Raw genomic sequence first — 27,280 nt, forward strand, 5'->3', positions numbered from 1 at the left:
AATAATTTATGGTTCTTTAAACACTGGGATTACACCAGAATATTAGGAAAAAAAAAACTTAAGATGTTAAAAAAAGGCAAAGAAAGTTGTAAGCTTGCCCCTAACAGTGCATTAAGATACAAATACCTAATATGTTCATTTGGAATTCTTGTCTGTACTATTTTAGTGGTGGTATTAAACCATTTATCTCCTTGAAATATCAGCGAGGGGAATTTTCATGAAATGTGGTAATGATCCATCTGTTACAATTCCAAAGTGTAATTTCAGGCCAATATTCTTTCCACTGTGACATTAATAGTGGGATATATAGTGGAGTGAAATTGTTAAGGCAAGAATTTAAATGCATTTAATGAGATTTATGAAAGCTATATAATGCCTAACAAACTTATTCGCATTTTGGAAGTATGCAACAGATCTGACAATAAAATTGGTACCATGTGCCTTGATATATATCTTAACTATGAAAGAACATTCACTCTTTCTATAACCAGAGACTTCGAGCCAAGCTGAAAGGTAATGATTAAAAAGAACTGTGACAAGCTGAGTGATAAACTGGAGAGACCTTAGTAGATAACTATTGTCCATTCTGACAAATAGGTATTCCCTGAAGATTGAACCTCCTGGTTGTTTAATTTAATTGCTCACAGAAAGAGGCAAAGTAAGATCTAGTGGATTAGGATTTTGAGCAGCTTACAAATGAACGTTAATTACATTTCAACAGTCATCAAGTTACAGTCAATAACCTTTCTTAGACAGCGAGAAAGAATCTCAGAGGAATTTTGCAAAAAGATCTTGCAAATAAGTTAGCTGTTTCAGTAATGCTATAATGTTGATATTGAAGTGATAACATGAAATATTACCTAATATGTCTTGTCTGCAAAACACCAGAATATATTCAACATGATAAGTACTATCTTATCAGCTTGCTTACTCCAGATCATCCGCAATGTAATAGAGGTAGCCATGAATAATGTCATCAATTGCAAAATTGAAAAATCTGTTCATAAATATTTGATTTAGACTCCCAATCTCACTACAACCTTGATCTAAATATTGCCTGAATTTCAGAGGTTAAGTGAGACTGGCCACCTTGACAAGGAGGTAACCTTTATCTGCATGTGACTTCAAGGAGCCTTAGTAACTGTAGTCAATGGGAATTGGAAAATGTGTCTAATGGCTTACTTGAGTTATACTCAGCAAAAAGGAAGATCACTATGGTTTCAGCCCAAAGCCATCATAGTGGGAGTTCTGAAAGAAAGCAACTTAGAACAAATCATCTTCAGCTGCTGCTTCATTGACATTTCCTCCATCAAAAGATCGGAAGTATGGCTGTTCACAGAAAAATGCTGACAGGGGAAAATGGATCAAATTTCAGAAACAGTTCAAATACAAGCTATTAGAATTGATTAAGACTGTTATGTTATCACGGTCTGACTGCATAAAGTGGCTACGAGATACTGCAAGAATTTATCAGAAACCTTTTTGGGAATAAGAAGTGATGTGATGATGTAGGTGCGGGAGGGAGGAACACCTTTCCACTTCAAATTCAGTATTCGGAATATTCCATGTGTAATTATTCAGAAAATGGAGCATTCCATGCCTGTACACAAGAACAAGATAACACTGAAATCTGGGTTTATGAATGGTATGTAACTATGCCACAAAATTGTTAGGCAATGACTCCTCCAACAAAAAAGACATAATTTGACATTTAATATCGTGACAATCAATGATGCCAGATTATCAACATTCAAGGAGTCATCGTAGCCAGAAGCTTATCTGGGCCAGTCAACTAAATGCACGTCAAAGAGCAAGTGTTGAGGAATGGGTGGTTCACAACTTCGTAAGGTGTCATCACCACTTAGAATGTTTAAGTCTGGATTTTTATAGAATGCTTCCAAATTTCTTGCGTCGATGCAGCTGTAAAAATGCTCAAGTGGTATAATGTAATCTTGGACAAAATAGTGCATTTGATCAACAACTTATCCACCACTGGCAAACTATAGCTGCAACATGTAACATTTAGAGGATACATTGTTGGTACTCACTAAGGCTTCCTGAATAGTACTTTGCAAGCCCTCAAGCTATTCTACCAAGAAGTACAATAGCAGATGCGAGTCCTTCAAATTGCACACTATCTTAACTTAGATAACCAGTTTGCTGCTAATTTTCCTGTGATATTGAGTTAAAATGCAGAAAAAATACTGTAGTGCACTGTGGGACCCGCTGCTCTTATATATGATTGGCTTCCACTGATTAATCCGGGATGTAATCTGTAGATTCATTGCTACCCATCTTCAAATGGATATTTTTTTACAATATTGATGCCTAGTGAAGGATGGTAGAAGATAGGCTCAATCTTGAAAATGAATAAAAACTTATAACATTTTACAAAACGACTGGTTGCATTTACTCCATGATGCAAGATCTGTTATGAGATAGCAGGCTCTACATAAGAGTACGTTTACATGCACAACTCAGAGGCAACTATACAACATTGGTACAGCATACTGGACACATAGCTTACAACTGATTAACTCCTCCCAGATCCATTGCTTCATATCCTGATGGTTGGGGCCTATCTCATGATGTCATTAAACCCCTTCATGCTGTAACTTTCTTATACAATAATCATCACTTTCTTAAATTTTGGTATTGTTAATGACATCTATAACTGAAGAAGGCATTAAGAAAAATGCATTTGTGAAACAATTAGAATTTCTGTGAATGTAGAGAAAAGTAGAGGATCTAAATCACTAGGGTGAGAGAAGGATTTGTTGGGACATATGACTTCAAGATGCTTGTTTCAATAATATTTAATGTCACCAAAATTTTGTTTTCAGCATTTTTCATTCTATTTCCATATAAATGGTTAAATAAAGATGCCATAGACTTACCAGACTAAGGGGCTGCTCTCTCATTAGAGAGAGACGACTGGTGGTAGTTTAACCTGAGGGTTACCACGCCTCATGTGAGGGGAGAGGTTGAGAAGGAGAGTTCCTCATGGTAACCTCAGCCAGTGCATGAATTGAACCGGGGTGTTGGCTTCACTCTGCATTGCAAACCAATTATTTTTTTTATCAATGTCTTTTAGTTTTTTGTCCATTAGACAGTAGCAAAAACTAGATGTCCAGAATTGCAATGCCTGAGACCATCGCCATTATGTTAAAAGGAAGCTAATTAATCTTTTCTGATCCAACAATGCTAAGCATATTTTTTCTAATCTATGTCATGCGCCAACTTGGTGCATATTATCACCTTTGAACTGCAGAGAGATAATAACTCTTTGATAAAAGCATCACCGAAGCTAATTTGTGCACAGGAGCTGTACCCCTCATTTTAAAATGGTTCAAGATGTGATCATAGGATGAGATGTATGACAGACTCATCCTACCCTGTCAACCTAATGCCATTTTACCTCTCAAATGTTGTCATCATTTTCAATTTTAATTTCCAGGTGTGGATAATGTTGAAGGCATCGCTGTGGACTGGATTGGGAATAACTTGTATTGGACAGATGATAGTTATAAGAAGTCTATAAGCGTAGCAAGACTGGAGAAGGCTTCTCAGACCAGGAAGACTTTGGTAGAAGGTGAGATGTCACATCCAAGAGCCATCGTTCTGGATCCTATGCATGGGTGAGTGCTGTTTTTAATCAGCTTCAGGAGACTTCATCTGATGTTAGAATTAGTAAGCCTTGTGCAGGACTCACACATTATTTCTATAGATAAAAAGAAATATTATGATCCCATGGGAGTATGGGGTGCATTAATACAGGTTGTATATTGTTATTGCTTAATAAAAGGATTTTTTTTAGCATCAGAGACCTCTAGTAACTTCACAGTAAATTTGCAAATGAGCAATTAAAATTTTTAAAGTCTAATGTAGCATTACCCATAAAATCTTTTGTTTCCTTAAACAGTTCTTTTTATGGGCACAAAATATAATGGAATGGAGGTTTTGAAAAGCAGTTCCAGATTAGCTGCATGAGTAGAAGCAGAAATTACACACTGGAGGTAGTGGGATGTCAGCTGAACTGACTTATTACCTTAGAAATTGGATCACCCATGAAGCGAGGCCCAATTTGGGTGCAGTGCACGTTCCAGGTGAAAGAAAAAGACAAATTGTTTAGCCTGCCTCAATTTTTTTTAATAAAAAAGAATTGGCGGAAACCTACAGAGAACAATCACAGTGGCAGAGGAAGGATGTGTGTGGTAATGTTGGTAGTGCAATTCCTGCAAGATTGGCCAGCTGAAATTATAGTCAAGGATCTAAAATATGTCTGGAAGGAGGGTGTAGACTATCACGAGGGGGCATGCTGCAGCTGGAATTATCCAAGGTTTTAGTGTTGAGCCGGAGGGAACTGTTCATATTATTGTAAGTATTTTTATAAAATATCTTTGCAGTTCTGGTGGTAGACTCTTTCAGGGTTACAGGTTAGACTGTGTGTGGACCTGGTAATCTCAGGTTACCTACGTTGAGCATACCTGAGTCTCTGATTTGATTCTCAGACTAATATTAAGCCCCTTATGAGCACATTCGAAGGGCCTAATAGCTGACTTTAGGCAGCTTCAGCCACAATTTTTATGCTGCTTTCCGACATTTTCAAATAATAGTTGAATGTCCAATTTCCCAACTCTTCCCCTGAATGTGCTTACTCATGGTTAGATGAGCTGTATGCTTGAATTGGTGCCACAGAAATTTATTGTTCTGATGAAGGGTCACTTGACCTGAAATGTTAATTCTGATACTTCTCCGCAGATGCCAGACCTGTTGAGGTTTTTCCAGCAATTTCGGATTTTTGTCTGCACAGAAATTTATATTTGACTTTTGTTCAAAGCGATATTTATTCAATAGAGTAGGGTAGACAACATTGAACTTAATACTTCAAACAAAAAGAAAATATTGATAATTTTATTTCTGAAGTAAGTTGTTATAATGCTTTTTTCTAAAAGCATTTGGAGGCACTTGCTTCTATTTAATGCAAGTGACTAAGCTTTGTGATGATTTTCAATATGAGTGCTCAACTATAATTTGATCTCATTTGATAATTATGTGTGTTGCCACAAACCTTTAATGTGGATATTACATGCCCCTGCCAGGTGTGTTTCCAACAGGTGGGAATGTAAAATAGATTACCTAGCTCCCACTTCCCCAACAACTCTCTTGTTATTAAATAGGATGGACAGTGCTGATATTGGTAGCCAGCCCACCATATGTATATAAATAAGTAAGGGTCAATTGAGCTTGTTAAAAATTCTATTAACGCTGATATTTCCCTGCCCATGCCATTATACTGTTGGCATTGGCAAGTTTTGGTGGTCATGGGGTGTGGACATGGTAAATAGACAAGGTTTTTTCACCAGGGTGGGGAGGCAAAACCTAGAAGGCATAGACATAAGGTGAAAGACGGAAGATTCAAAAGGGACTGGAGGGCAACTTTTTCATGCAGAGGGTGGTGCGTGTATGGAATGAGCTGCCAGAGTTAGTCGTGGAGGCTGGTACAATTTAAAAAGTATCTGGATGGGTTTATGAAAAGGAAGGGATTATAGGAATATGAGCCAATTGCTACCAAATGGGACTGGATTTATCTCGAATATCTGGTCGGCATGGACGAGTTGGACCAAAAGGTCTCTTTCTGTGCTTTGCATCTACATTACTCTATATTTTACTATATTTATTAAAATTAACTGTTTTCCTGAACGGTACTATTTCCAAATGATTTTCTTCAAAAAAGCAGTGAGCACTATCATATAAAGTGGCTGTTTTAGGGTTTTAATTGTGGCTAAATATTTTATGTTTTCAAAGTTACTTGGTCACAACTATTTGTCTTGATGCTACTGGAAGTATCAGTAAAGGTGATTTTATTGAATCTCAGTGACAAATAAAGTACTTGTCGCAGGCATGTAATTTTGCAGCTCTTCCTGTGCTGTCAGTAAAATATTGGACTTGGCAGGTTGCCTGAAAAGGTCGGAATTCTTGAAAATCATCACCCAAATTTTCTTTGTATGAAGTGCAAATGCTACGACAGGCATAAATCTAGCCTCAGGGAAAGTTTATCACTGTTTTTGTCTGTTTATTTCCATGCCAAGAAATAAATACCGATCTGCAATATGTCAGGATTGTTTTTTTTTTCTTTTTTGCCTGAAAGGTGGGGAAAGAATAAATCTGGAACATCAAAACAAAACCAATTGTCTCATGAGTGAAGTGGAAAGCCCAGTGTCATATATTAATTGAATGGCACCCATGACTTTGTCCCTAACTCTTTGAATAATGGATTCCATATTAAAATTTCATTTTCTCCACAATTCTCTGATGTGACCTGAACTCTGCAGAGCAACACTGTTTTGTTTTGATTGCAGCCTTGGGATATTATCAAAGTCTTGCAGACTTACTCTGAGACTGACCGAAATCTCAGTTGCTATGTTGGTTGCAGGCTTTCTTTCATAAATATTGATACCATAAACAAAATCACCCAGGGCAGAATTTTCCTGTTTTCAGTCAAAATGTTCTCTTGAGTGAGATTCATGATGCAAGGTCTGACATGGCTCAAGCCACTTTTCCAATGCAATCATCCAGTCTTCGTCTCATTGATTATGCTGCTGGGCTTTTAGGTGCCTTTCCAATTGTGGATGTTTGACGAAGGGTCACTGGACTTGAAATGTTGACTGGACTGCTTTCTTTCGACAGATGCCGAGTTTCTCCTGCCCTTTTCTTATTGTTCATATCCTTTCCTGTTTACAAATGTTCCTGATTGTATGGGAGATATTTGAATGTCCACGGGTGTGGTCTTGGATCTTTGGAAATGTGGCAACATCCCCAAAACCTCTGACTCTTTCGATCTAAATGGTGTTCTCCTTACTAAATAGGATAAACTCATGGATCATCTGTGAATATCTTGATACAGTGCTGCATTGTTGGATACAATATCTCATGCAAGCCTTAAGTTGATGACTGGAAGAACATTATGATGAAAAAAATTCAGCATCCATTGACATAACTTGATGCCACACCCTAGCTAGCATGTCACAAATTGATATGAAGGTGTCTCTGGAAAAACAGAGTCTCCTCAGACACTGCTGACATGATTATGCACGTAGCCCTTGGTAAATACACTATGTTTGAAGGGAAGTGCATTCTCCTAGTTTTGAATGGCATCTGTTTTTTTTTGCCAGTCTCCCCTTTGCAGGCCCTAGCTCAGCAGCTGGTTGAACAAGTTCTGTACCGCGAGCAAAAATTTTCCCTCACCAGTTACACTCCTCTTTCTCTTTCTCTCTTTCTCACTGGGGGAGCAGTCCCTAATGTAATGGATAGGACAGTGATTTCTACCACAAGTTCTGTAGTGCCTAATTTTATTTGCAGCATTTCGCTTACCTACCAAAGGAAATGCCTAATGCAGCTTGAAAAGCAAAGAAAAGATAAATTAGCAATGTGAAAAAAATCTTCAAACACTGTTCTGCTAAATTCAGCCAATGTGCCACTTGCAGCCTTTATATCCTTTGCAACACTGATAAAAAAGTAACTCACAACAACCACGTTGACTGTTCAGCTACCATACTCTGGCATGGGAGACTTATTATTGTTGATTTGTTCCAACTGACCTTTAATTAGATTTTTAAACTTAGTGGCCAGGCTGCTAATTTTAATAACTGTCAAATGAGAGGTTTGCATTTTAATGTTGTATAACCTATGGTCATGACATCTGACTTCACATATTCCCAGTTGTCTTGATTTCAAGAGATAAAATTAAACCCATTGTTTGATGGGTCAAAAACACAGGAAATGAATTTGAATCCATTCTTTAGAAAATTAGTTTCTAAATTATGGAATATCAAAGGCCATTAACAATACTGAGGAAAACTAGTTGTGAAATGATGATGCTAATGTTACTGATGCTACAGATAACAGTGATGAAGGCAAATAAGATTTGCATGATAATGTTACTTAACCAGACTGTAGGACGCATAGGTTAAGTGATTCAAATTATGATCAGAGTGATATTGAAGGGTTTCAATGTATTGGTTTGATATGCGCTCGATTGAGTGTTGACTTGAGTTATATATCTAGACCATATGAAGATCCTGACACACTTAAATTTGATGGAATTATGTGGGAAATTGGAAATTCAGATAGGCAATTCCCCTGCATCTGATATTCTTTAAGAAAGCTTCTTAATGTGGGAGAATTTTAAAGGGCTATGGCTTACCTAAGCTTTATAGTTACACAGGAAAGTTTAGAGGCTCAAAATCTCACTCTAACTCCTGAGTAACTATTAAACTTCATCCATGACTCAGCACTGAGACCTGCCCATCAACCCCCCAATGAAACCAAGCACTACCTGTCCTGACACAAACCCCACCCCACTGGATCCCCCTCTCCTTTTACCATCAGATCTACACATCTCTAAACCCCAATTCATCACCTTCCCTTCCCCTGACCACTCCTAAAGTACCAAAAACGAAACAACTGTCTCTTCCTCCGTTCCCCCATCCTCTCTTTCCATCCCAGGCCACCAAACCAACCTCACTTGATCACCCATTCAGCCTGACATACAGCCCATTCTGGCATATACACGTGTAGGCTGGAAAAATGCAATTGGCAATAATAGCCTGGACGAGATGTTCATTGATTGCTGTCCACATAGTTTCTTAGAGCAGCCCGTTCTAGAATCTGTCACAAAGTATATGTGCTAAACTCGGTCTTGTGTCATGATCCAAGTTCATTTAAAGAGCACAAGTGAAGCACGCCTAGTCAATGACAACTAGGCTGAAGAAGGGCTCATGCCCGAAACATCGATTCTCCTGCTCCTTGGATGCTGCCTGACCTGCTGCACCTTTCCAGCAACACATTTTCAGCAGTAGTCAATGACAACCACAATATGATTGAATTTTACATACATTTTGAAAGAGAGAAGATCTAGTCGAGGCCAAGTACTTTAAACTTATTTAAGAGGAAATAAGTGCGCATGAAAGCTGAGATAACTGAAGTGAACTGGGTACTGAACTGGGGGGTAGAACAATAGAGGAGCAATGGCAGACATTTAAGGGAGATATTTCAGAATACTCAGAGTATTAGGTAATTTGTGGACTTTTGATCATTTGGCAAAATTGTTTTCACATTTGTGATAGCTCTGAGAATATTAGAGTTTTGTTTTCTGAAAGTAGCCCAGTGATTTGTGACAAAGTTTGGGGGCTTGTCCAGATTAGATGTATATATTATATCAGGCCTGGAGTTTAGTAGGTAAGAAAGGAAAAGAAGGAAACTCCAGGTTTGGTACAGTCAAAAATAAGGTGACATTGAAGATTGCTGAAGCATTGCTGCAAGTGAATCAGATGACCCTGATGAACTGACAAAGGTCACAAAAGTCAGTTGATTGAATTGGCAAGTAAATTAGAAGTGGAATTGCCAAACAGGCAGGGCTAAGGGAGCACAAATGTACAACAATGACGAACTATCAAAAATAGTAAGAAATAGGAGTCAGTTCATATTGAACTATTGTTGTAGTAATTTGAGCATGAGGAGAAAAGGAGGAGGATGGAAATGGAAAACAAATCAAGAAATCTAGATTTTTAGTTCAAAAAGAAGGAGATAGAGCATGATCAAACTTAGAATGTAGCAATTTTAAAATAAGATGGGGACATGAAATGATAATGCATACCATGACAGAAAATATATTAATTATAATCTAGAGTCAGATGAGGTAATGTTTAAGTCTGTACAGGCCAGGGATGCATTCTTTGTATCATTTGAGAAACTGGTGTGAAAATTGTATTTGCCAAAGGAAAACTGAACGATGCCTTTTTATCCATATCACATTTTACTGCTTCAGAAACATGGTTTCCCATGTGAGTCAGGCTGAGTCTTTCTAATTACCTTAAGTTTGTTATGGACCAGGCCAGACGCCCTCAAAACATTTCATGAAGGTAGGCCAGACTATAACTTTCTTAGTTGTTTTAGGCAGATATAAGTTGGATTTCTAGGAGTGATGCAGCTACTTGGTTTCAAGTAAAATAAAATTTCCACACCACTGAATGAAACACAAGCAAAAGAAAACAGAATTTAGAATAACACTTATTTGAAAACCCGACTGACACGATAGTCCCACAAATTAACAAAGGAGCTGTTCCAATTTCCTGCAACACCCCTTGACAAACCTGGTAAATTCAAACACAGGTTCTGACAGGAGAGATGTTAGACAGCGAGACAGTCAGACAGAAACATGCATTGAAGCAGGGAAGCTTTTCTTTCCCAGCAGCTTTCTTTGACTAGACTGCTTGCTGAAACCAGGAAAACCAAAACCTTGAACTGGGAGAACTGGCCACTCTTCCTTCATTGTACAAGTGTTTAATTTTTTTAAAATGAAAAGCCTTTTCCCTGATGGTTGCCTCAAGCAGCATCTGTTAGCCATTAGTAAAGTCCCTTATTCCAGACAAATCAGAACCTCTTCCTTTTACAACCCCTCTTGGGAAACAAAAAGGACAATATAACTTTGGTAAAGGAGCAGCATGGTCACACATTTTCACCAACTATAACAGCCTCGGTGATTGATTCCAGCATCTTCCCCACAATAGAGTTATTGGCCTATAGGTTTCTGCCCTCTACATTCCCTCCCCTTTTGAAAGGAGGAATTACATTTGTCACTAGCTATTAGAAATTTTCCAGAATCCAAACATATTTCAAAATTCACAACAACACATTCACTGCCTGATTACTAACATTTATTTAAGATGCTAGGATGAAGTCCATCAGGACCAGGAGACTTGGTGGTGATAAGTTCTTTATTTTAGTTTCCTTCAATTCCTTTAGACGTGTATTGTTGAGCTTGCCAGCACAGTGATGGGCATTTCTGGCTAAGCCAGCACTTATTGCGCTTCCCAGTTGCCTAGAGGGCAGTTATATGTAAACTGCCGCGGGCCTGGAGTCACTCATAGATTATACCAGTTAAGGATGGCAGATCTCCTTCCCTAAAGGAGACTAGGGAACCAGGTGGGCTTTTATGACAATTGACAATGATTTCATGGTCATCATTAGACCCTTCATTCCAGATTTTCATTTAATTCAAAATCCACCATCTGCCAAAGAGGGATTTGAATCCAGGTTCCTGGAGTATTAGCTGAGTTTCTGGGTTAATAGTCTGACAATAATACCACTTTGACCATTGTGTCCCCATATCATTGATACTTTAAATGCTACCCATTTATTCCTGGGTCTCCATCTATTTTATTCCATCTTCAACAGGGACATTTTCAGTGGAAGGTGAGTATAAGATAGTTACTCTTACTGGAGACTTTCTGGTACCTCCACACTGTACAGAGAAATGCAGAGAGATTTTTAGAATTTGCTCTTTCCAAGCTGGGAGGTTTGCAGCTACATTAATCCCAAACAAGGTATGGTTGCCTGGTTAGGAGGCAATAAAAATATTCACAGCATCTCTACAGAATGAAAGCAAGCCATTCGGACCATCAAGTCCACACTGACCATCTCACCCAGACGCACCCTTTCCTCTCCCACACTCTCCCCCACCCCTGGAACTCTGCAATTCCCGTAGCTAACTCACCGAATCTGCACATCTTTGCACTGCAGGAGGTAACTGGACCACCTGAAGGAAACCCATGCAGACACAGGGAAAATATGCAAACTCCATACCAACAGGTTGCTTGAAGGTGGAATCGACCCTGGGTTCCTGGCACTGTGAGCCTGCCCTCAACCATCGCACCACTCTGCATTGTTGAGCAATTTTCATTTAGTTCAGAATCTATGGACTCCATGGTGTCTGCCTTTGTTTTCACTGTTCCAGGAAGACTGCAACATGTATACAATTTACAATATGATCTAGTTAACATGATCTTTTAAAACTGCAACCATCTATTTGCACAGTCATCTTGGTTTAAAGCAGAATCTCCCATTTTAACAAAAACAAAAGGAAATAACATTTTATTTCCTTTGTTTTTGGACTTGTTTTGTGATCTTTACTGCACCTGTAAGTCTAAAATATATCCCTAGTCCATGTTACTACCAATAAAAGTTTACTCATGCATCTCTGCATCTGTCATTCCATTTGATAGCACTTTGATGTGGCATTTGATGTGGTTTAAAGCTCTTAGTAATGAAATAGAAAGTTGATAAATCATAGCTTTTTTAATGGAAGTTGTTTCTTTTAACACCTACATTCAGTTTTCTTTTTTATTGATAAAAAATCAGCTGATGTAATGTTTCTGCAATCTCATTTGTTCGACTTGCATTTCTCGGTTTATTTTTGTCGCATCTTCTTCACTTTATTTATCACTTAGCAGTAGCATCTCCAAGGAAATGCAGAGTCTGAGCAGTGGTGTAGATTATCCCTCTTGATGTATCTATGCCTAAGGTTTGGGTATTTTAACCTGATTGCATGTTTTTATTTTGCATCCTTTCCTGTCATTGTTTTTAGAATTAAACTTTTAGGTACGCATACTTTTACATCAAATGAACCATCAAGTTGTACCAAGTGGCAGAGCAAAGGAGGTTTATACCTTGAGTTTGAATAGAGTGACTGAGAATACGGAAAAGGAGTTATGTTGCAGTGATATCTAAGCACATGGAACTGGAGCCTGGGAAGATGTCCTCTCTTACTATCTTCTGTGTCGAATAAAATCTGTTGGTATTCATTTCAAGAATATTACTGCACAAGCTACATAATTAATAAGCATGAATAGAATAATCAAATTTGACTTTTTTTAAAAATCTGTAAATATTTTAAAGCTTTTTAGTCACCTACTTACAAAAACAGCAACATTGAATTGAACAGTTGTTTTAAAATCAACAAAATCCCAAGAACTTTGAGTCCCTTTTGCAAGCGAGAAAGCTGCATTATTGGCCCACAGGGGCACTAATAATGATGTACACTTTGTACGAGTGATTCATGTTTCATTTGGCTGATATATGGACTGTAGAATTAGATTCCAGTCAAACGATCCATTGTAAATTGACTTTGCATACCAACAAATAGATATGCATTGTTTACTTTTCCAAGAAAAATGTAGGTGGCAGGACAGAAAACAAAGTTGTTCTAGGAACTAATGAAAAAGTGATCTGAAGGTAAAGTTTGTGTCCTCATTAATTTTAATCAGATGCCATAATTCTTTTTGGCATTGCTATTTTGGGGAACCATTCAGCAATAAGTTTTCTCTCAGCATTTCATCAGAACAGAAAAATTGAAGATGGATAAGTGATTAAATAAAATCAGTTTCTCCAGTTGTCCCATGGGTATGTCAGCTAAGTAATCAAATTCCACTTGTCAGTATATATTAGATAGAGCAATACCTGCTTTTCATTGATTTTTACCAAAACAACATTACAGTGAAGAAAGATTTCCAATCATAGTCTTTACAGTCACTCATTCCATTAAAATAAAACAAACAAACTCAAGTTTCTGAGGATCTAGTATAAAGAAATAAAATAAATTTTGACAATGTCAGAAATAGGTATTGTAAATCATAAAATGAACATTTTCATCCACTAATGGTACTTCCATAGAATATTTTTAAGCATCAATTCATAATGTCTTCCTACCTTGATATTTAACACACTAATGTAAATGTGACAGGTTGCATACTGGTTTCTGAATACAAAAAGGGTGGCACCTTTCCAGCAGGTCTTCCCTTGCTTCCCTTAGTAACCTAGGGTAAATCCCGTCTGGCCCAGGGGATTTACCTATCCTTACGTTTCTCAAAGTTTTCAGCACATCCTCTTTCCTGACATTAATATTCTAGCATATTAATCTGTTCCAAACTGTCCTTACAAATGGCAAGGTCCCTTTCAGTAGTAAGTACTGAAGCAAAGTATTCATTAAGGGTCTCCCCTACTACCTCCAACTTCAGGCACAAGTTCCATCATTATCCTTGATCAGCCCGACTCTCACTCTGGCCATCCTCTTGTTCCTTAGTGTAAAACACCTTAGGGTTTTCCCTCATCCTACTTGCTAAAGTGTTCTCATACCTCCTCCTAGCTCTCCTAAGTCCAATCTTCAATTTCTTCCTGGCTACTTTGTAACTCTCTAACGCCATCTCTGATCCTTGCCTCCTCAACCTTAAGTAAGCTTCATTCTTCCTCTTAACTTGATGTTCTACATCTCTTGTCACCCAGGTTCTTTCATCCTACCATCTCTTCCTTGCCTCAGTGGGACAAACTTGTCCAGTATTATCAGCAGGTGCTTCCTAAACAACCTCCACATTTCTGTCATGCATTTCCCTGAGAACATCTGTTCCCAGTCGAGGCACCCCAGTTCCTGCTTAATAGCATTGTAATTTCTACTGCCCCAATTAGATACTTTCCCATACCATCTGCTCCTATCTGCCTCCATGAGTATAGTAAAGGTCATGGAGTTGTGGTGACTATCACCAAAATGCTGCCCCACTGAGAGATTTGACACCTGGCAAGGTTCTTTGCCAAGCACCAAATCCAATATGGCCTCCCCTCTAGTCAGCCTATCTACATATTGCATCAGAAATCCTTCCTGGACTCACATAACAAAAACTGCTCCATCCAAGCTATTTGAACTAAGTAGATTCCAATCAATATTGGAGAATTACAGTCACCCATGACAACAACCTTTTTACTTCTACACATTTCCAATAACTTCCTTCAACTCTGCTTCTCTGTGCCTCTGTTGCTATTGGAGGGCCTGTAGGAAACTCCTAATAAAGTGACTGCTCCTTTCTGACTTCCACCCATACTGACTCTGTAGACAAACCCTCCTTGTTGATTTTCCTTTCTGCCCCTGTGATACTATCACTGATTATCAATGCCACCACAACCCCAAACCCTCACCTCCAGTCCCCCCCATCCCCCCGCCAATCTTGTTTCAACTAACAAACTTTCAACTAGAGATCGAGCAAACCTCCCACCCAGGATATTAATGCCCCTCCAGTTCAGATATAGCGCATCCTCCTTGTCCAGGTCCTAACTTCCCCAGAATATATTCCAATGATCCATATATCCACATAACTGAAGCCCTCCTTCCTACACCAGCCCTGCAGCCATGTGTTCTTCTGCACTTGCTCTCTTTTCCTTGCCTCACTACCTGGCGTATCGGTAGCAACCCTTAAGATTACTACTCTGCCTTCTAGCATCTAATCTAACTCCCTATATTCTTTTTTCAGGTCCTGCTCCCTTTCCAACTATGGTTTTCCAAGTAATCATAAATCTTGTCTCTCAGAATCCTCTCCAATACTTTGCACAACACTGACTTAAGACTGACTGGTCTATAATTCCCAGGATTGTCTCTATTCCCTTTCTTGAACAAAGGTATAACATTTTCCACCCTCCAATCATCTGGCACTACTTCTGGCTGCTCTCCCTCTCCCGTAAGAAGGCGGGGCAGATAGATATACCCTAGGTTACCTTAGGGAAGAGATTGCTGCTGCGATGATCTTTGCGTCCTCACTGTCCACTGGAGTAGTGACAGGAAAATTGAACAGAACTCAATGATGCCTTGTTTCTGTTCTTTTCTTTTAAGTCACAGCGATTTTATAACAAGTGAACAGATTTCCAACCACATAGTGTTCTGAAGAATTTCATACACGACCCTGGAGATTCTATCCAATACACTTGAGCAGGGTCTCAGTAAAAGTCTCACTGTATGGATAAAAACTGGTGCTGTCAATACCACAAGGCCATCAACAAAATCTTGAACAATAAGGTCAACCAGATACATAGAGCACTAGCTGAAAGCACATCTCCAAGCAATATTTCATCCTGATTTTGTGTATATTGCTTTTCCTTCATTGATATTGTATCAAAATTCTGTAATTCTCTTCCTATCTAATGTGCTTTGTTGTTTTCTATATGCTGCCCTATATGACATGTAATACAGGGAGTTGTTTTTACTGAGTCAGATATATGGAAATTTATTAACAACTAACTATGCACACTATATTTTCTCACACTTACAAATACAATCTGTTATACGTTCAAGACGGAAGGTGATGGCTGAGTGGTATGATCACTGGACTGTTAATCCAAAGAGTCAAGATTAGAGTGGTACTAGAAAAGCACAGCAAGTCAGGCAGCATCCGAGGAGTAGAAAAATCGATGTTTCAACCAAAAGCCCTTCATCGATACATTGATTTTCCTGCTCCTCAGATGCTGCCTGACCTGCTGTGCATTTCCAGCACCACTCCAATCTTGACTCTAATCTCCAGCATCTGCAGTAACCACTTCTGCCTTGTTTATCCAAAGACCCAAGTAATGTTATGGTGACATGGGTTCAAATCCCACATGTGACTCCAGATCCACAGCAATGCAGTTGGCTCTTAAGTTCCCTCTGGGATGGACAATAAATGCCAGCAATGCCCTCATCCCACAATGAATTTTAAGTAGTTATATTACTATTAAATTACATAAATAATTGATTGCCTGAACTGGCTGGCAGGTTGAATACCAAGTGAAGGCACAGACAGTCAGATGGAGAATATTTACATGAGACCATGGTCATGGTATCATCAAATTGTCTTGAAGTTATCTTATTTTTCTGGGAATTACTATACTTTAAGGGATGGCAGCTTGTAAGTGACTTCTTTAAAGCTATTAGGAATGGGGAAAAAATGCAAAAAAAAAATGAATACATAAAACTAAACTCAAATTCTGCCAGTCAGAATATGTAAACAGTAGCATCATGACCCATTATTACTGAGCAACAACCTGAAGCAGATCAAATTTTGTGGACTTGTATCAGCTTATTGTGAGTTTGGAAGTAATTCCAATGTACTTGTTAGGGTCGCTGTTAGGATCACCACAATCTGGATGAAGGAACTGAGTGCATTCTGGCTAAGTTGGCAGATGATACAAAGATCAGTAGAGTAACAGGTAATGTTGAGGAAGCAGGGAAGCTGTAGAAATATTCAGGCAGGTTAAGTGAACGGGCAAAGAAATATAACGTCATGCACTTTGTAGGAAGAATTTTCTAAATGAGGAGAAAATTCAGAAATCTGAAATGCAGAGTGAGTCCTAGTCCTGGTTCCTCTTAAGTAAACTTGCAGTTTGAATTGGTAGGTAAGAAGGCAAATACAATGTCATTATTCATCTTGAGAGGACGAGAATACAAAAGCAGGGATGTATTTCTGAGGCTTTGTAAAGCTCAGGTCAGACCCCATTTAGAGTATTATAGGCAATTTTAGGTCCTGTACCTAAGGAAAGATGTATTAACCATGGAGCAAGTCAAGAGGACGTTCCCAAGAATGATCCCAGGAATAAAAGGCTTAACATGTGAGGAATGTTTGAGGATTCTGGACTATACTCGATAGAGTTTTGAACGATGAGGGCAGATCGAATTGAAACAGAATACTGAATGACCTGGACAAAGTGAACATTGAGAAGATGTTTCTATTCGCATGAGAGACGAGGACCCAACGGCACAACCTTCGAGTAAAGGGAAGACCTTTTAGAATGAAGATAAATAGAAAGTTCTTCAGCTAGACAGTGATAAAGTTGTGGAATTAATTGCCACAGAAGACTGTGGAGGTCAGGTCATTGAGTATATTTTAGACTGAGATAGATAGGTTCTTGATTGTCAAGGGAATGAAAGGTGACTGAGAGAAAACAGGAAAATGGGGTTGCAAAACCTATCAGCCATGTTTAAATGGAAGAACAGACTCAGTGGGCCAAATGGCCTAATTTCTGCTCTTACGTCATATGGTCTTATTTTTGATGGAATTGGAATTTGCTTTATTCTCACATGTACTCAAGAAAGTACAGTGAAAAGTGTGCAATGCTGAAATCATTGGGACATTTTGGATTTGCTGATTTCATGTTAGAAATCTACCATCATATTTGCTCAATTCAGAGCATAATTACAAAGCAATTAAAATGAATAATAATTGTTTAGTAAAATCATTAACAAGATCTATGATAGATCTTCACAACCATCCTCACTGGTGTAGTAAGCTTATGCAGGTTGTAACTAAGCCAAATAAAACAGGAAATCCACCCTTTTGACTCTTGGCACTTATCAAGTTAGGCATATTGAAACTAAAGAGGGTATCACAATTGCCTTAGTAAATGAGAGTCACCCAGATTTAGATGAGTGACCTTTGCTGAAATGTGGATGTCATTAGTAAAATAGAAACAAGTTGAATTATGAAGTATGAATAACTCACATAGTTTAGACATATTATACTACATCTTTGAAGCAGGTGGACTTGAACCAAAGTGTTTTTTTAGCCCAAAGATAGGGACACAATACCACTAGAGCTCTCTGAGTAATGATATACCTTATGATTAAATAGTCTACAAACAATCCTTTCCAATTCTCATCGATGAATAGTGACCATACGCAGATCCATCATGAGGAAATTCATTTTTTTATTTTAAAAGAAACTCTTTGCCAAGCTATAAAGGCTGCAAGAGTTGAAATAAAAATGAAAGCAAATGACCAAAAACAAAACATTGATTCCTATGTAAGAAATAAAACAAAGAGCTTTGGATACTGGAGACAAGGCTGAGGGTCGACCTTATAGATGTTTATAAAATCATGAAGGGTTTAGATATGGTAAATAGACAAGGGTGAGTGAGTCCAAAACTAGAGGGCATAGGTTTAAGGTGGAAAGGAAAAGACTTTAAAGGGACCGAAGAGGCAACCTTTTCATGCAGAGGGTGGTGCGTGTAAGGAATGAGATGAGGGACAAAGTGATGGGCTGAAAAAACACAGCAAGCAGGCAGCATCAGGAGGTGGAGAAGTTGATGTTCCAGGTGTAACCCTTCTTCAGGACGTCCCAATGCTGCCTGGATTGCTATGTTCTTCCAGCCTCCTGCCTGTCTACTTTGGATTCCAATATCTAGAGTCTTTTGTCTCTGGAGGAAGTGATGGAGGCTGGGACAATTACAACAGTTTAAAAGCCATCTGAATGAGGATGCGAATAGGAAAGTTATAGAGGGATATGGGCCAAATGCCTACAAAAGGGACTAGATTAATTTGGGATATCTAGTCAGCATAGACAGATCAGACTGCTGTACCTCTCTATGACTCAATCACCCTATCTGAGACACACAGCAACAGAAATTGCTGAAGAAACTGAGCAGTCTGATAGCATCTGTGAGAGAAAATGGCAGTATTTTCTTTCCACAGATGCTGCCAGACATGCTGACTTTCTTTAGCAAGTACTGCTATTGTGGATTTCTGTGAAATTACTTTGGTCGTATATTTTTTTAAAAAGTAGTGACTGAAGAAGGAACAGGTACGGCATGAGGCACAAGGGTTCAGCCTGAATATTCTGACACCACTGTTCCACTCCACCAGACCCAATCATTTACGTCAAGCTCCAGGATCCGATATCCTCTCCTCCACCACCATCACCACCACCAGACATAACACCCTCTCTGCCCCATTGGAGCCAACATACCCCCAACATCAGAGCTGACATGTTTCCTCTATATTTGCTGAGACTTGATTTGCCCTCTTGTATCCAACTGGATACCCATTGGGCAGCTGCTGTCAAAGTGGTTGTCTGTGATTCCGGACCTTTATGTTTCAGAATACTGTAACCAGCAGCTATGAGAAAAGAGGCACTGTTTGCTTTTCCCTGACTGGACAATGAGGGAGCTGTTAGAGTGGAACTTCCTATCAGAAGTGTGAAGCTCTTCCATTTCATAAAAGAGAAGGAGAAGAGACAATCTATATGTGACTGCCACTCCTTGGAAAATCCGGCCCTGTATCTTTACTCTTGAAACAGTAGCTGAAGCACGCGTATTGAATAAATGTACAAGTTTGTACATGTATTGTGTGGTATCAACAGCAGGGAAGTGGTTCTCAAAGGAATGCAAGGGTATGGCTGTCAGTACTGCTAGCCCCACTACCGTCCCTCAGGGGACAGCACTTGATTCACGCATATGATGCATAGAAGGAGAGATCGATAATGTCTTGCCAGAGGCAGCATTGTGCAGATACTGATTCCAGCTGCATCAAGAAAACTTCAGGCTGACTGTACTTAGCATGCTTCAACACGTTTTATCATCATTCAGCTTTGTCATAATTATTGGGACCATACGTTCTTTAATTCAGTCAAAAATATTGAACATTTAAAGTGTAAAGAAAACATATCATTTACAGATCCAACAAAAAAATCACAGGAAGTCTTTGTTAAAATTAAACTGTAGCAGTTTTGACTGTTAGATTTCAATAGTCAAAGAATATAATTTTCAGGAAACTTCTCTTAATAGTAGCTAAAGGTTTCATTCGTTAACCTAAAATATTTGTTAAATTAAAGTGAATGCACACATATGGTTATTGGACGAAACAACCTATACTTTCCCTCACAATTTTTTTGGACAACAAAGAAAGAATGAACTTGAATGTGTGTAGTAAAGTAATTAGTTATTTTTAAATTTAAGAATGTTCTTTAGAGTATGACTATCATGTTCCTGTATATTTTCTGTATATTATTTTAAATATAGCATACTAAATCATCTGTGTCTTGTATAATTTAGAATTTCAGTGCAAATTATAACTGCGACTGTATATCACATATGCAGATAATCAAAACTCTATTCCTTTTTGGAAACACAGCAAAAGAACTGTTAGTCAAAGATTTCAGAGAACACAGCATAGAGACTCTATCAAATGTAACTTACCATATATATTCGAGAAATCATCAAATATTTTTGACTACTTTTTAAGGTAAAATTTATGGAGTCGAATATTACCTGGATACTACTTTTGATGGGCTGAAATTCATGCTCGTCAAAATTCATACCATACCAGTAGGCAGAAGCCCAATTGATCTCTAAATGTATCAAGAAAAAAAATTACAATAATTCTGAAAACCCTGGGTGGAACACAACAACCAGCAGACTGGAAAACTGGAAAGGAACGTGACAGCTGGCACACTGACTCATAAACATTGATCTGTTATCTGTGAAGAACTAGGGTCAACTTTTATATGAGATATAAGGAAAATTCCAGATTATTTGGTCAAAAATAGGGGATCAACTTTTACATGAAATTGACTATTACGGTAATGTATTGTTCACAACAAAAACATAATGTGCGTTACTGCTTTATGTGCAGATGGATGTACTGGACAGATTGGGAAGAGGAAGAAATAGACAACATGACAGGAAGAATTGAGAAAGCTTGGATGGATGGTTCCAATCGCCAGCTCTTTGTGACAACAATGATGCTATGGCCAAATGGTTTAACCCTCGACTATAACAATGGAATACTGTATTGGTGTGATGCGTACTACGATCACATTGAAAGGATTTTTTTAAATGGCACAGATAGAATGGTGAGTGCACTTTCTTTTGTGCCATTGAAAACAGCATGGCACTAAGATGCAAATTTTAAAAAAAGATTTTACAATTAAGAGAATAAATTTTTTTAAAACCCAATATCTGTCTCCTAAAATTAATTTAGTGATAGGAACTCAATGATGCACTTTTTCAACAGTTACGTTTCATGGAATTCTGCACAAACTAAATCAAATGAACAGAAAAGAGGCTCGTTAAATATAAACACCATTGTCTAGCTATTTAGTGCCCTTTACTTGGATGCTAAAAGGCCAATCTACCCTCAAGTATATTGGGCAGTAATTCATTACAAGCTGGAAGTGTACCATCAAACACATTAGTAATACTCAAAAACACAGTGTACAGAGCATAAAGTGAAACAGTCATTATTTCCTTCCCTTGGGTTAACTCCAATCTATAAATGAAAATCACTACAATCCACTTTCCTCATTAAGTCGTGACCATTGATGGTGTGTTTATCTAGAGAGCCACCTTGTTTCAAGTGAGGTGCAATATTGATCTCAGCAGGTGCAGGAGTTGAAATCATGCTGTTTTGTATCACTAATCAGCCATCCAGCCAACTGAGCTAACCAAGCCAACAGATTAGCTTGCACTGTTCCCAGTGGATATTACTCAGGAAAGCCAGGCCTAATTTTGTGATGGACATGTAGGTCTGAAAGGGACTATCTTGTAAGATGCCATCAATAATGTATAATTTATGAACTATAGTAGCAGTGTCTTTAATAACTTTCCCATTTAAAATGCTAACCACAGCTATCCCTTACTCCCACGCCCTCAATCACTGTTTGCCCCTCACCCATCACTGATGCTTTCACCTATCCTAGCCACTGGTCATTGCTCCCACCGCCACACCTTAAATCACTTGCCTAGCACCTACTTTTCTATAACAGTAGATGAGGCCCAACCTTCAAAGGGACTTCATTCATGAGCTGCCCTTATTCTCCACAGTTTTTTATCTGATGGAAATGATGCCCTGAGCCAAATATCAGGGATGCCTCAAGTTCAGCATTACAAACACACAGACTGACCACTGCACTCTAGTTAACAGTCCCCCTCTGCACTGCACAGACTGTTATGCAGCCTAATTTCTGTCCTAAATATGTCACATATGTAGAACGTGGAATACAGAACAGTACAGCACAAGTCAGGTCCTTCGGCCCACGATGTTTTGCCGATCTTTTATACTACTCTAAGGTCAAATAAACCTACATATGCTACATTTTAATATCATCCGTGTGCCTATCCAAGAGTCGTTGAATGTCCCTAATGTATCTGACTCTACTACCACTGCTGGCAGTGCATTCCACTCTCTGTGTAAAGAACCTACCTCTGACATCTCCTAAGTGTTGAAGAAAATATTACAATCAATACTGGATTATATCATACTATCATATCACCATACATATTTCAGACAAAACATTATGCACAGCAAAAATCAATTTTGCAAAATGTACTTAAAATAATTTATCCACTGATTTTTGTAAGTATCAATGATGTATGCATCCCTGACTTTGTTTTCTTTTTTTCTATCTAGTTCTATTCGCTTTTAATGTTATTTGTTTTTATGTTTTACACATATTACAGATAGTATATGGTGGGAAAGAATTGAATCACCCCTTTGGATTGTCACATTATGGAAAATTTATTTTCTGGACTGAATACACAAATGGAACAATTTTTCAATTGGATTTAATATCAAAGAATGTTTCACTGCTTCGAAAAGAAAGGCCGCCATTATTTGGACTGAGAATCTATGATGCTCAGCAGCAACAACAACTACAAGGTACTGTACATGTAGGATGCTAAAACAAGCTAATTATTTCATTTAATTGGACAATTCTTAAATTAATAGGTATATGAGGACAAGATAGATGTTATTTTGTAAATCTAGCTTTTAATTATTTCTCGTTACAAGAACTTTAGTGGAGATAGCTGAACAAAATAATCAAAGAAACATTAATCCATCATGATTTAAAAATCCTGTTAAAATGCAAAATAACAGAAGACACAGTAAGAAATCTCTCATGGGGTTTACTGTGAAAAATGTGACACCTTGCAGGAGTGTCTGAGCATTTATGAATGAACAGCAACATATTTTTTGTGCAAACACAAACTGCAAGTGCCTTTTATTTTCATTTTTGACTTGTCTCACTCACATGAGCTTCTAAAAAATCATTCCAAATGGAAAATGGCACTATCGTGTGTCTGTAATATACAGAGTAACCCCTTCCTGGAAATCAACAAAACTTCCGAGTTCATGTTTAAATCCTGCTCCTTTAGTTGGGCAAAGATCAATTATAGACAAAACATTGTATTATATTAAAAATATGATTAACTGCAAACTATATATGCAAATGATAAGGGTTTGAAAATACTCTTTCTTTCATAATTGTTTCACTGGATGGATTTCTTTTTGCTTAGGACAACTATTCTCACTGTTCCTCCTCTGTAGAGGTTACTTATGTATGCATTATGTCGTTCTGCTTCAACAATTTTATTTTTATCTGTTGTCTGAATGCTTATCACGTACATCTTGCTTTTTTTGGAGGATCAAAATGTCTATGTTTGTTTGCACCTACTACAGAGAACAAAAATTAGATAATCGGAGAATCTGATTGGAGGAGGGATGTCGATCTGATCCTTGCCAGAATGCAAACTGTGCTCAGAACAAAACAGCAGCTGATATTTTACCACGCCAGTTCTTATTTTCAATTGGCTGACAAAGTATTGTCAAGATATTTAATTTAAAACCAAGTAAAAATGGCAGGGAGAGTTGAAAACAGGCCTGCAGGAAGAGATTGAACTACTGTTCTTGGAGCTGCTGTGTCAAGAAGATTGGGTGTGGTGAATAAACTCTGTCATTTTGATACAAGCCAATTTTATACAGTTGCTATAGACCAAATTCACTCACTCTGTCCCTCGCAGGGAGGAAAATAATAGGACAGATAAAGTCTCATCCTTCAGCAAGCAAGTGTAGTGCCTAAAAGCAGGATTGAAGACCAAAGAAGTGAGTTTTTGAGGGCTTAGCTCAGTTTGTAAAAAAAGGGTAACACCAAACATGTCAACTCATATGAATTAGTTGAAAAAAATATGCTTTCTTATTAAAATTAACATCTCCTGTGATTTGTGAGTAAGGGCTGTAAAGTTTCTAGATTTAAAAACATAATTATCTTATATTAAACAGCTGATCGTGATCTTTCTAAATTGTTCTCCACAGCATTACCGGAGAGCATGGTGTATTTTTGTTACATTTACAGCGGTACCTCTTAAAGGGATCTGTGCAAAGGAGTAACTACTCAGATATTGTCACATGGCTACAGGCTGTCTATACAGAGCCTATGTTTGGAGATTACTCTACTGTAAACATAGATTTAGTTGTAAGTAAAGCCACCAGAGATTTTCAATCCATTTTCTGGAGAAGAGCCATAGCAAACTCAAACTGCAACAGATACTGGCAGATTTGCTGAGCTTCTCCTGCATTTTATGTGCTTGTAACAGAATCCATGTGCTCCATTTGCATAACTTTTAGACAACACGTGAATATTATTACAAATTATAGCTGCAATCTCATGGTGTTGAAAGGTGAGGCAGTGGCTGGGAAGATTGCAGTAATCACATTAAATAAGTGTACATGTTGAGTAATGCAGTAATCCAAGGAAGACAGAGTGGTGGTACTATTTGGTGGTTGCTGTGAGTGATTGCAGAAGGCTTTTGTGGCAATAGATTAGACTTAGACTTACAGTGTGGAAACAGGCCCTTCGGCCCAACAAGTCCACACCGACCCGCCGAAGCGCAACCCACCCATACCCCTACATTTACCCCTTACCTAACACTACGGGCAATTTAGCTTGGCCAATTCACCTGACCCGCACATCTTTGGACTGTGGGAGGAAACCGGAGCACCCAGAGGAAACCCACGCAGACACGGGGAGAACGTGCAAACTCCACACAGTCAGTCGCCTGAGTCGGGAATTGAACCCGGGTCTACAGGCGCTGTGAGGCAGCAGTGCTAACCACTGTGCCACCGTGCCGCCCACAATAGCAGTGGTTCTAAAAGTCATTATACCGATGGTGATGTTTGGCCAATGTTTGTATCTTGGCCTGATGTCATGACTTGGTCTGAAGCATATTTCAATGAGTTGTAATCAATATTTCCTAGCAGGGCCTGTTTGTGAATACACTGAGCTGTTAACAGATTATCTAGGAAGGACCTTGACTTTGAGTCTTTGCTCGGTCTGATGGCAATTTGCCAGGGTGGGGGGGTGTCCTCAGCTTGTTTTATTGCCCAATGAATATGAAGAAAAAAAAGATCAAACCAACCTTCTCTTTCTGAATTACCAGCGCATGATCTCTCCTGGGAAGAGATCATTAAATGTGTGCCTGTGTTTGAGCAAAGCTTTGCCTGTTTGTGTGTATTAAGCTATTGTGTAAAAATAAGATTCGGCTCTGAAGCCCATCATGGAAGAATAACTGACTGAAGTGCAACATGGATAGGAAATCAATTGAAATGCTGTCTCTGTTGGATGCCAATTAATCCCAAAAACTGAGCGCAGAATCATGAGTCAAGAGCCCAGATTGGATGACTGAATAATTTGTTGACAGCTCAGCCCACTCACAAACAAGACCTGACAGTGGAGGACTGGAAGTGGGAGATGTGGAGGAATAAACTGTTCTGCGAATGTCCATAAAATGGAAGCATGAGGTAACTCAAAATATGAAGTACAACTGAACATAGCAATTAGGTGCCGAATGAAGCTAATTGGTCACATTAAGCCTGCTCCAACAATCGATAAGATCATGGTAGATCTGATTGTGGTGTCTTTTCTTTTAAACTTTTGTTTCTCTTCTTAAAAAAAATTCTTTCACAGCAAGAGGGTGTTGTTAGCCAGGCAGCATTTATTGTCTGTACCTAATTGCTCAGATGGCAGTTACGAGTCTACCACTTTGAATTGGATTTGGAGTCACATGTAGACCAGCCCAGGTAAGGATAGCTGTTTCTTTCCCTAAAGAACATTAGGGAAGTTTATTTTTCCCAACAATGAACAATTGATTCATGGTCATCAATAGACTCTTACTTCCAGAGTCAAAACGTGTGGTACTACAGAAAGCACAGCAAGTCAGGCAGCAGCATCCGAGGAGCAGGAGAGTCAATGTTTCAGGCATTCCTGATGAAGGGCTTTTGCCTGAAACGTCAAATTTCCTGTTCCTTGGATGCTGCCTGACCTGCTGTGCTTTAACCAGCAACACATTTTCAGCTCAGGAAGAATAGGTGACTGCACTTGATTGTGACAGGTCTGTGAGGGCAAGGTGGAGTGGATGGTTGGGAAGGAAGATGAACAGTTAGGACAGATCAAGAGGGCAGTGCTGAGTTGAAGGGTTGTATCTGGGATGAATTGGGGGGAGGGGAGATTTGGAAACTGGTGAAGTCAATGTTAATACCCTGTAATTGTAGGGTCCCAAGGTGAAAGATGAGGCGTTCTTCCTCCAGTTGGCAGGTGGCTTTGATTTAGTGGTGGGGCTATCGAAAGGACAAACCGACAGGCAGAAGAGGTGGGGCAGCCCTGTTGGTGAGGAATGATATTCAGTCCCTTGCGAGGGGGTGGGGGTGGGGGTGGCATAGAATCAGGAGATGTAGAGTCAGTATAGATAAAGCTGAGAAATTCTAAGGGTAGAAGGACCCTAATGGGAGTTATCTACAGGCCCCCAAACAGTAGTCTGGATGTAGGGTGTAAGTTGAATAAGAAATTGAAATTGCCCTGTCGCAAAGGTATTACTACAGTTGTTATGGGGGATTTCAACATGCAGGTAGACTGGGAAAATCAGGATGGTACTGGACCCTAAGAAACGAGTGCCTCCGAGATGGATTCTTAGAACAGCTTGTACTGGAGCCTACCAGGGAGAAGGGCTTCCTAAAGAATGGCTTATGCCTGAAATATCGATTCTCCTGCTCCTCGAATGCTGCCTGGCCTGCTGTGTTTTTCCAGCATCACATTTTTCAACT

The 27,280-nt window shown here is 38.8% G+C and overlaps 1 protein-coding gene across 1 annotated transcript in view; it reads left to right on the forward strand.

The window, feature by feature from the left end:
* Positions 1 to 27,280, forward strand: part of LOC132817331 (low-density lipoprotein receptor-related protein 1-like) — a 1,680,787-nt gene that overhangs the window by 738,514 nt on the left and 914,993 nt on the right. Inside the window, exons 13-15 of the mRNA XM_060827740.1 lie at positions 3,458 to 3,638; positions 21,038 to 21,257; positions 22,864 to 23,062. Of these exons, the coding sequence (XP_060683723.1) occupies positions 3,458 to 3,638; positions 21,038 to 21,257; positions 22,864 to 23,062 (600 nt within the window). The remainder of the gene's footprint in view (positions 1 to 3,457; positions 3,639 to 21,037; positions 21,258 to 22,863; positions 23,063 to 27,280) is intronic.

Source organism: Hemiscyllium ocellatum, chromosome 7 (assembly GCF_020745735.1).
Source record: "Hemiscyllium ocellatum isolate sHemOce1 chromosome 7, sHemOce1.pat.X.cur, whole genome shotgun sequence".
NCBI classification, from domain to species: Eukaryota; Metazoa; Chordata; class Chondrichthyes; order Orectolobiformes; family Hemiscylliidae; genus Hemiscyllium; species Hemiscyllium ocellatum.